The 12,335-nt window shown below is 36.5% G+C and overlaps 1 protein-coding gene across 1 annotated transcript in view; it reads left to right on the top strand.

The window, feature by feature from the left end:
• LOC140231077 (A disintegrin and metalloproteinase with thrombospondin motifs 7-like) overlaps nt 1–12,335 on the top strand; it is a 94,382-nt gene that overhangs the window by 55,206 nt on the left and 26,841 nt on the right. The window contains exons 9-11 of the mRNA XM_072311228.1: nt 848–1,089; nt 1,483–1,624; nt 2,605–2,728. Of these exons, the coding sequence (XP_072167329.1) occupies nt 848–1,089; nt 1,483–1,624; nt 2,605–2,728 (508 nt within the window). The remainder of the gene's footprint in view (nt 1–847; nt 1,090–1,482; nt 1,625–2,604; nt 2,729–12,335) is intronic.

Here is a 12,335-nt window from a genome sequence, read left to right on the forward strand (position 1 = left end):
AGAATTTGGAGGGTTAGTGCACTTCAATAAGTTTTTATGGAACAGTGTGTGTGTATGTCTGTGTATGTATGCGTGTGTGTGTGTGTGTTTAGGTAACTGATAGAATCCTTCATTCAAAAAACAAATGTATATCTATTGCACACTTTCTCTCAAGTTTAATTTGAACTTGAAAATATTGTGATTAACAAATTTTATTTCATGGTCGAATTAAAACGAACGCCTAGGTACATGTAAACAGAATTTGTGTGTTTCCGAATCACGAACCTTCGGAATAAAGAACCTTTTAACATTTCCTGATTAAAGAACCTTCTCAATAACGAACATCACCCGCCGTTCCTTTTGTTGACTCATCAATTTGCATAACAAAATATATAAATGAATACAAAATTAAGTTAAAAAAAAATGACTAACATATAAGTTGCAATATCCCAGCTTGAAGTAATGCATTAGGGAGAAGAATGTAAAGTTTCATATAATATATATTACGTCTTTTTCAATTAGACATTGTTTTAAGGTAGATATCCAAACTACATCACCAAGCTAATAATGGATAAGCGCTCGAAAATATGACGCTGACACTTTTAGAAAATATATAGCTCGAAGAAGGTTGTGTTTTTTTCAATATAGCGCATGAAACTTCGGAGTAAGGGGAGGAAGGTTAAGCGACTAATATCCTTCGCTCGCCTAACGGCAATGGAATATGACAAAACACGGGAAACGCACATCCCAAGCTTGCACTGTGACACCAAACCATTGTAAGATTTGCAAATAGTAAAACATGTTCACTTTGTGTAAGGGATGATGTAATAGAACTCACAGTGGTGTGCTCATTTTCTGGCTATGGCAGGCTACGTTGAAGCGATCGTCATTCCCGCCGGCGCGCGCAACATAGTGGTGGAGGAAATTGCCGCTGCCGGCAATTACATCGCCATTCGGGACACTGCAGGTCGCTACTACTTGAATGGTGACTGGATAATCGAGTGGAGTGGGGAATACGAGGCAGTGGGCACTACCATCAGCTACCAGCGCGTTGGCGACAAGGAGCGCGTCGAGGCACAAGGACCTATTACAGAGCCATTGCACATCATGGTTAGGAAACCCCTGTTTCCGGGCTCATTCTTTGTTGTTTGTCAGCTTCCTCTCCTCTTGCTCGTCATATATTCCGCTTCTCTTCTCCATTAACCTTTTCTTTCTTCTCTTCTCCTTAAGTGTCCTCTTCTGTTTCACATTAACCTATTCTACTGATTGATACTACCACCTATGCCAGATTTATGGAATGTCTGGCACTCCTGAAGATGGTACAAACAGAGAACACTCTGTTCGTTCCCATTGTCAAACACATCAAACCATTACGTAGTTTAATGCAATCTAATGTCATGTACTGCCATGTACACACATAGAGTACGTCATAGAGAGGGATTGTTCGTGAACATATCGTTGTAACCATTGTAATATGTGTCATTCTCTGTTGTTTTCGTCCAGCTGTTGTTCCGAGCACAGAACCCAGGTGTAACGTACGAGTATACAGTACCTAAATTGGCCAACGAGACGACTGAATCACCAGTGCAGCATTTCTCCTGGGCCTTTGGAGACTGGTCACCTTGTTCAGCGTCATGTGGAGTCGGTAAGAGGTGATGGCTACCCGGCTTGTAACTAGGCCTGCATCACTGCATGTCATCACGTTTAGCAGAGCCGGCGGAACGGGGGGGGGGGGGGGGGGGGGGCTTGGTACTTTTTTGCACCACATGAAGGTGTCACCACTTTGCCCCCCCCCCCCCCAAACTTTTTTTTTTAACCCTGGAAGTGCGTAAGTGGCACCAGAAAGAAATAGATACAAACCTAGAAAAGTGTGAGCGCGCGGTATGGCTTTGCGCTTTTTTTGCTTGTTAGCTCATGAAACCCGGAAGTGGCACCAAAAGTCTGAAGTGCCCCCCCCCCCCCACTTCTGAAAACGTGGCGCCGGCCTTGTTTAGAGTACATGTACTTTTGTAGAATCAAACTCTCTTATCTATAAAAGACGTATTGTTGACATATCATCTTCTACACAGTCATAAATACTCGTGGTTTTAGTGATGAGCAATGTATATGCTTGGTACTGTGACAATGGATATAACAATAACACAGAAACAATGGTCATTCACATGGTTGCCCAAAGTAGCAGAATTAAAGCTTTGTGACCAATTTTTGATCTATTCATTTCACTCGTCTTATCCTATTACGTTATACAAACTGGCATTGGCAATTTTGCATTATTTGTTTGTTTTTTTTTCATAACCACTTTTGTGATAATGTTTGATGATCGTTTCCTTTGGAGAACAATCGCTCATGAACTTTGCTTGGAAGTGTGTATCACGTTACTCAGCTCAGTCAAGAAGTGGCAACCCCCCAAAAAAAACAAACAAACAAACAAACAAACAAACAAACCCAACACCAACAACATTCTACGTATTTGTAACATACGAATGATATGAGTCGTCTGCTCACGAGAAGCGAGAAAAGCAAGATGCAAAAAGGAAAGGTGTGAACAATGACATACACTCTGAAGGCCTCTTATGTGAAAACATTGCTAAGTGCATTTTACTCACGCATGTTTACTGGTCCAAGGGTCGCAGAGATCTGATGTGGTGTGCATGGAACGTGTAGCTGGGATGGTGGATGATATGTACTGCGAAGAGCAAAAGCCAGACGACAAACAGCGAACGTGCAACGAGCACCAATGTCCAGCAATGTAAGTCCGCTAATTTGAAAGAAAAATGTGGTTAATGTTCGAAAATCAAGAGTATCAATGTGCCACTGTCTTTTTCATCACTCGATATTTTGACAGATTGAGCTGATAATGTGGTATATCCTCTTGGAAATGCATACAGTTTTGTTTGAAAATGAACGACCAGCCTTAAATACTTCATCCTGTCCGACGTGTTGCTTGCAATGATTTTCAGTAGTTGGATAAACTATCACTAATGCCACAAGTTTATTGTTACATATATCATGACTGCGTTGTCATTTTTAATACATAAAGACACCAATTTCAAACTAGACTTAGAAATTCGTGAAGACTGACAAATTAGGTGATCCAATCAATCCGTGATAGGGAACGATTTTCCATGTGATCTTTTAGATGTTTATCAAAGAACAGATTTGGAAAAAAAAAAAAAACAAAACAACAAAACCTACCCGCACCAGGGTTCGAATGCGGCATCTTTAAAAGACGATAGTTATTGCGCACGATTTCAATAAATCGCAGCTCTAGGTTTCCATATCACCCAAATTTTTAGACGTGATCCCGTTAAAAAAAAAAAAAAGCCCGAAAAACAGAAACAAAACAAGAGTATAAAGTGTCAACTATAGCATATAAATGTGGGAGAAAAATCCCCGAAGAGTAAGTTGGCTATTGCTAAATGAACAAAGTGATGTCAATTGGCATTAAAAAAAAACTGCCATAAAGATAGCTTAATCATTTCTAGTTCACCTGAGCCGAAAGCCCAAGTGAGCTATTGAGATCCATCTTTGTCCAGCGTCCGCCTTCCGTCGTAGTGCGTAATCTTTTTTACATTTTCATCTTTTTCTTAAAAAACAAACAAACAAACAAACAAAAACATGACAGATTCCCACCAAACTTGGCAGGTAGCATCCCTAGGGCGATCGGGATATAGCCGATGGGGCGATATGGTCCAAATTTGGGCCTAAAGTTTACATTTCTATTTTCTTCTTGAAAACCTCATAGTCAAATGTCATCATACTTGGCAGGTATCATTCCTAGGGGAATAGGGTATCCAGGGCCCTGTTGCATAAAGCCTTAACCAGAGTTTTTTTCATGGTTAAATTCAGATTCTCTGGGTTAGAATTTTTAACCAGAGTTTTTCTATTGCATAAAGCTTAACCATAGTTTTTTCTCAGGTTAATGTTCAAGAAACTCAGGTTATTTAACCTTAGCTCATTGACCAAAGGTTAAATCTAAATTTCTCTGGTTAGCCCCTCTTAGACTCAGAGCAACCAAAGCTGCCATTCTGGAAACAATTCAGCTGGGAAGATTTCGGTGCAGGAGTCGGAAACGCAGTACAATAGTTAGTAGACTCTACTAGATCTAGGCCTAACAGTTAGATCTAGTTCTCTAATTATGAATTTGTTCTATCTATAGTATCACCTTTATCAATGTACCAATCGATCTAACGTTAGATCCAGTTAGGTTCTTACTTCCTAGTTAGAATCTACTCATTAGACACTTAGACGTAGCCTATACTAGAACTAGATCTAACGTTAGACTCTAGAACAATCTAGTTCTAAATTTTAGAAGGCCTGACTTTAGAACCCTAGATACGTGAATGAAGGTAGCACCAAAGAGGTAGATTCAATAGTATTAGAGGAAGATCTACTACAAGTAGCTGTAACATAGACTCAGGCATAGACTAACTGTTAGATGTAACCGTTAGGTACAAACTCACTGCGACCAGCCCGAACGAAGCTAACGTTACAGTAATCTGTGTGAAGGAGCGCCCCGGGGTTAACGGTTAGATGTAGCCGTATTAAACAGTTGAGTTAGTGCCTGTAGATGTGTAGGGCGTTTGCACTTTCGTATCCATGTCGATATCTCAGCTTCCATAATGCCGTATTGCACCAGAATCACAGATAAATCCCTATAACTCATAACTTGATATTTCCGAAAACTTATTAGAACCAGATTGGCTATCGGGAAGCTTGTAGCACTAGCAGGCTCGCTAGCGGACATACCGCTACTCGTTATACTACGTGTTTGTGTGGCAGCGACAGCATACAGCGCGATACTGTCATGTACTACAGTAGGCCTACATTGTACATGGTACATTCAGACAGCGCGTAGCGGTGATCGCTAGCTGCGCGCAGCGTAAAACTGAGAAAATCACTAGCACTTCCGCATTTTATCCTCGTCCAAGTTTATTAGAATAAAAGAAAGCCGATATACCGTAACCTTAGTTTTTTTTTTTTTTTTTTTTTTTTTTTTTTTTTTTTTTTTTTTTTTTTTTTTTTACCAGAGAAATTGACTTACCATGAAACTCAGGCAGGCACCCGCCTCTAACCCGAGTTTTTCTACGGTTATTTATGCAACAGGGCCAATGTGTTCAAATGGGCAGCATACTCCCAAGGGACTCGGCCTCGGAGGGCCCAAATTCCCCAAATTATTGTCCAAGAGCATTAGTTTTAACCTGGACATTTTTGGTAACAAGCTGATTTTTTTCTTTTTCAGGATAGGTCCAGAAAAATGTCTAGAATAACATACTAAAAGTCCTCATAAATCCTCTTTGAGCGTTTTCCGCAATCCAAGATGGCGTCCAAAATGGCCGCCATTTCCAGAAATTCTTATAACTTTTCAACCAGAGAACCTAAATACAAAATTTAAATGCCTAAATATATGTTTTGAAGCATGAAGAACTCAATAAAACACATATTAAGAGATGTTGATGCACGCAAGAACCGTAATCCAAGATGGCGTCCAAAATGGCCGCCATTTTTTGAAATTCTTATAACTTTTCAACCAGGTAATCCAAATACAAAATTTAAATGTCTAAATATATGTTTTGAAGGATGAAGAACTCAATAAAATACATATTAAGAGATGTTGACGGACATAAGTACCTTAATCCAAGATGGCGTCCAAAATGACCGCCATTTCCTGATTTCTTTTTTTCTCATAATTTTGCAAGTAGATTTCAACTGTACACACTTGTAATGTCGAAATATAGTTTTGAGTCACAGAGAACCAAATATAATACTTATTCAGAGATTTTGAAACACAAATAAAGCATTTAAGCACTTCAGAAATCCAAAATGGTGTCCAAAATGGCTGCCATTTTCCTGTTTTTCTCATAACCCTGCAACTACGTAACCGCGATGCGCACTTATTGAGACATAAGGAACCCAACAAAATACTTATTCACTGATCTTGAAGCACGTAAGTACAAATAAAACCACGTGAGTTCTTTGCGAAAACCAAATGTTGCCCAAAATGGCCGCCGTTTGTTTATCACAAGACAAAGATATTCAACGTAATGTTCGAGATCCAACAACTCAGATGGTCTGGTGGTAAAGGTTCGCTTGGATGCATCCCCCCCCCCCCCTTGGGGAAAGGTGTGACCTGTACAATCATTATTTTCCAAATATTCATCCTGAAGTCATTGAATTGCAATCATAAAAATGCAAAACGTCCCTCGCTCGGCCCTTTTCCATAGACTTTGTACACTTTTGAGATTAACAAATTTCCGAATTTGTCATCAAAAAGTGTGCACTAGATCTTTCACTTACAAAATGCAAAAGTAAGGGTAATTTGCCCTTCCTACAAAATCCTTCCACCGCTCACTTCCCCAATATAAATTAAATACCCCTTTGATTAACAATTCCCAAATATTGCATCGAATGTATGTAAATGATATAATTATTTTCATTTCAATTAAAGTGTAATAGCTCCCTGGAGTTGGAGGGGATGGGGATACTGAGACAATGAATTATCTACTCTTTAAGGATGGACAATCAATATAACACCTAAGGTGCACTAGGCCGGTTAATGATCATAGAAATGCCAAACTCCCTCCAGTCGAAAGGGATCCCCCCCCCCATCCTCTACTAGCTCATTGCCTTGGATATACTAGTCTTTATTCTTTATTCTATACTTACACTTTTTAATAAAAACAACAATCTGGTATGTCATCAACATTGTGCACCATAAAACCCATATATCTTGAAAGAAAAAAAAAAAACAACCTCCATTTTGTGGGAGGGTGCATCACCCTATACACCTCCCCTGCATATTTCCATTAGTAATATATATTTTCTTACTTTTAGGACAAAAACAAATCTCAGATATTTCACCAAAAGAGTGTGCTAAATCTCTGAATTTCAAATGGGAAAATGCCAAAATCTCCATCGTATGGGAAGGAGTATTCTCCCCACACACTTCCCCCTCCCCAACACTTACTTGAATTCGTTCTTCCAGCGTTAAATAGAAAACAAATATCAAATATTTCATCAAATAGGTGCAACAGATCTGTAAATTTCAAATCTGAAAATGCGAAATTATGCCCTCGTGTGGAAGCGGGCATCCCTATGACTGCGCACTTCCATGATTACATAACTTTTTGTTCCTTTTTATGGAAACAAAAAATTAATATTTCACCAATATGGTGCATCAATGTCTGAATATCAAGTCTGAAAATGTAAAATCTCCCTCATGTTGGGGGGAGGGGATCCCCTTCCACCCCCGCCCATATATTGCCCATTTCCCTGAAAACTTCTTTATATATTTCCTACTCTTTGATGAAAACAATGAATATCTTACCAAACGTTTACACTATATGTTTCACTTTCAAGTAAAAAAAAAGAAGATCCCTCGTGTGGGAGAGGAGTATTCCTCCTCCATGTACCAATAACTATGAGTGCCACATTCTCTGATTTCTATCTGTAATATAATTTTACCTAATCTACACGAAATGAATAGGCCACCCTAAGATAATTTAGACACTTTGTTTTAAGGTGGAGCAATACACTGCAGCAAAGAGATTCACTGTCATTTGATGAATTATACATTATTTTGTCGCACATGAAGACACTAATTTTCAACAGTTATGTAGCACAGACATCAGAAAGAATTGTTTTTACTTCTTGAGTGATAACTGACAGTTTCAAATGTAACTCACCTCATGGTAGACACCAAATGCGTTGGTAATAAAAAAGGGCTAGCACTAAATTTTCATTTCATGTGCTTGAGGTGACGAAAATAGAGCATGTGGTAAAAAGATCTAGTAGGCTCTCTGCTTAACAAAATATCTGATGGTGAATGTTTCTATCGAAACAAGGACACACTCCTTGAGTTTAACATCCAAATGTTTTATTTGTATACTTTACTCATAAGAACTATTTGTAAATAAAAAGCTTCTTATATACTATACTGACATTTATTTATATTATTGTGAGATAAAATTGTGACTGCCAGCCATTTTACACGCCATTTTGCATTTTAGGAAGAGCTCGAGCGGTTTAATCTGGACATGCGTGCGTCAACATCTCTTAATATGTATTTCATTGAGTTCTTTATAAATGTTTCGAAACATAAACACTTAAATTCTGTATTTGGGTTGCCTATTTGAAATATTTCAGAAAATGGCGGCAATTTTGGATGCCATCTTGGATTACGGTACTTATGTCCGTCAACATCTCTTAATATATATTTCATTGAGTTCTTCATCCTTCAAAACATATATTTAGACATTTAAATTTTGTAATTGGGTTACCTGGCTGGAAAGTTATCAGAATTTCAAAATATGGCGGCCATTTTGGATGCCATCTTGGATTACGGTACTTATGTCCGTCAACATCTCTTAATATGTATTTTATTGAGTTCTTCATCCTTCAAAACATATATTTACACATTTAAATTTTGTATTAAGGTTACCTGGCTGGAAAGTTATAAGAATTTCAAAATATGCCGGCTATTTTGGACGCCATCTTGGATTACCGTACTTGCGTGCATCAAAATCTCTTGATGTGTGTTTTATTGAGTTCTTCATGCTTCAAAACATATATTTAGACATTTAAATTTTGTATTTTGGTTCTCTGGTTGAAAAGTTATAAGAATTTCTGGAAATGGCGGCCATTTTGGACGCCATCTTGGATTGCGGAAAACGCTCAAAGAGGATTCATGAGGACTTTTAGTATGTTATTCTAGACATTTTTCTGGACCAATCCTGAAAAAATCAGCTTGTTACCAAAAATGTCCAGGTTTGAGCCTTTTTTGATCTAATGCTCTTGGACTATAAGGAATCTTTAAAACCCTTCTTCTCAAGAACCAGAGGTGATAGAGCTAAGTTAATTCTATAAGTAAGTACATTGATGACTGTAGTTTTAAGTTTGCTCATGGCAGATGCTGGGGTGCCACCCCCCCCCCCCCTTGGAAACGGGGGTCCAAATTGGGGCCTAAATTTGCAAATTTTTTGAATGCAGTAAAATGGTCTGAAACGTGTACCCAATTATTTCAAGCTCATATGAAGCATTTTACAGTTATGACTGGCGCATACGCGTACGTAAGTATGCGTCATTGCATTTTTTTTTATCGTAGGTGATCAGCTTATTTAATGACTAAAATCCAAGAGTCACAACGACATCGTTATCAGTTAATTGTCTAATTAAATCCTTACTTGTTGTCTAGAGGCATATCAGCTCTTCTTTTTTTTTCCCTTCCACAGGGTTCCTTTATTAAATGATATCATACACACAAATATATACAAAAAGAGATATGTATGTACATGCAGATTTAACACATGATATTCTTGGCCATTCTAAATACAATAAGAACAGCAGACAGTTACAAAAATCAATTATAAATTGCAAATTCTTTTCAAAGTGTCAGAAAATTACCTGACAAATCATTTCAGAAGAAAACACAATCAGAAACATTTAGTAAAATGTAACCACTTTTTCATAAATTTCTTTTCTTTCAGATTTGTTTTACATATATACTTTTCCATATCATAATAACTTTTTATCGCTGACATGATTTGTTCAAAAACTGGCAAACAATTTTTGCATTTGGCTGTAAAAATTTCTTTCCTTACTATAATCATAATGCAATTGAGGGCACTGTTATTACGTCCATAAAAACCAAATAATTTATTTTGATTTGTAAGCTTAATATGAATAGCATTACGGGACAGCCAAAGCTCAAGTTTTGACCATATCTCGTTTGAATATATACAAGAACAAAATATATGCATAATTGTTTCTTCGCTATTATTACAAAAAGTACATAAGTTATCTGTTACTAATTTAAATCTCAATAAAGCGTCTTTCATATAAAGAATTCTATTTAGCATCTTGAACTGAAACCATCTCATGTTTACATCGACAGTTGAATAAAAGGGAATTTGGTAATAAAAACTCCAAATGATATTGTCAAAATCAAACTCCTGTTTCCATTTTATAAGACTTTTACATTCTTTTGTCTTATGTTTCAAAAAAGCCTGGTAGATATGTGCACAACCTTTTTTCACTTTCAGTATTAAAAACAATGTTTCAGGGATAATACATGCAGGTTCCATAATCTTAGGTATGACATTTTTATTATAACCAAATCGAACAGCATTACACAAACCATAATATTGAAGAAAGTTTACTTGTACATTGTATTTACGTTGAAAATCAAAATATGAAAGAAATTTTCCATCTGTTTCTAGAATATCGTTAACAAAACGTACTCCCTTAGCACACCATGACTTATAATAAATTACATTATTATTAACTTGTATTCTAAGATTGTTCCAAAGGGGTTGACATGCGATATTATCTACAATGGACTGAGTTAGATCTGAAAAGGCTAATAATACCTCTTTCCAAAATGGGTTGCGCATTGAAATGGCTAATTCTTTGTAATGTTCAGCCCCCATGAATAAGTGGAGAGATGTGTATGATGGAGGCAAGAATGATTGGAACATATGTAAAGTGAGATTTTCGTTACTTTGATAACAAAATAATCTTCTTATCCATGATATTCTGAGTGATTTAGAATGTATAAAAATATCTGTCATTTTAACCCCACCATCACTGTATAATTGGCACATTTGTTTCCTACTTATTTTATCAGGTTTATCATGCCATATAAATTTATAAAAAAAATCGGTTAACATCATTCATAATTTCTAAGTTTGGTTCTGGAAGAGATAAAAGCAAATAATTCAGTTTGGGTATCAATAAAAATTTTACTACCGTTACTCTCCCTAAGGGAGTCAATGTTCTTTTCAGCCATATCGCTATCTGACGTTTTATATCTTTAACCTTTTCTTGATAATTGTGATTAACCATTTCAGATAATTTAACTGAAAAGTCAATGCCCAGGTACCTGAAATATCCTTCAGATATCCAGTTTAATTTGTACTCGTGTAAAATCTCTTTTTTGAAAGTTCTATTCTTCCCAATCCATATTACTTGAGTTTTAGTTACGTTAATTTTGAGGTTGGACATATTTGCAAATTCATTAAGTATTGTAAGAGCACTTTGTAAATCCTGGGTTGAACCGTTGAGTGTCAAAAGGGTATCATCTGCATATTGCAAAAGTTTAAGCGATTTCCCATTCATATGTAATCCAACTAAAGAATCCGAGTGTCGTATTAGGATACCAAGTATTTCACTGACTAACAAAAAGAGGTAGGGGGACAAAGGATCTCCCTGGCGACACCCTCGTCCTATTTCAAATCTATCTGTACAGTATCCATTAACTAATACACAAGAGGATGCATTTGCATAAAATAACTTGATCCATTTCTTTACAGATGGGCCGAAGTGAAAAAAATCCAGGACCTTGAATAGAAACGTATGCGATACGGAATCGAAAGCTTTTTCGAAATCGACAACAAGAAGCATGCCTGCTATATCATTTAATTCAGTATAAAGTAGCGTGTCATATAGTAGACGTATATTTTCGCCAATGAAGCGACCACTCAAAAATCCTGTTTGATTTTTATGTATTAAAAAAGACAAAACGCCCTTGAGTCTATTTGCAATACAACCGGATGCCAATTTGTAAACTACATTCAGTAAAGTAATCGGGCGCCAATTTTTTAACAAATGTCTAGGTTTATTTCCTTTAGGAATCAAGGTTATTATTCCCATTTTTTGTGAGTTTGACAATTGTCCTGAGAAATACGCATAATTCAGTGATCTTACCAGAAAGTATTTAATATCTTCCCAAAAGTAACGATAAAATTCTACAGTAAAACCATCCTGTCCGGGAGATTTATTATTTTTCATGAGTTTTAGAGTGGAATAAACCTCATCAACACTAAGTGGACCTTCCAATGAAGAGGACAATTGTGAAGACAACTTAGGAATGTCAGGATGATTTAATAACATTTCCAAGTTAATTTCATCAGTTTCTTTTTCTGCATAAAGATTAGAGTAAAAATCAAACACTTCCTTAAGTATGTCATTTTGTTTATCTAAAATATCACCATTTTCGGTCGATAACTGACGTATCTCTTTATTAATATTATTTTGCTTTTCCAAATTTAAAAAGAATTTAGAAGGTTTTTCTCCAAACTCCATCCACTTTATCCGAGATCTAATCGCAATTCCTTCATTTGTTTTTAAACGGAAAACTTCAAGTTCTAATTTCAATTTTTCAATTTCCTCTAATATGGAATTCTTATCATTTAAAATTATCAATTTTCTGTCTAATTCTTCAATTTTCTTTTCTAAATCCTTTTCCCTGTTCACACTTTGTTTTTTAACGAAAGAAGCATATGATATTGCTTCTCCCCGTATTATCATCATTAAAGTTTCAAAAAATAACTGATCATTTACAATGAATTCACAGTCAC

The sequence above is a fragment of the Diadema setosum genome, chromosome 7 (assembly GCF_964275005.1).
Source record: "Diadema setosum chromosome 7, eeDiaSeto1, whole genome shotgun sequence".
Lineage (NCBI taxonomy): Eukaryota > Metazoa > Echinodermata > Echinoidea > Diadematoida > Diadematidae > Diadema > Diadema setosum.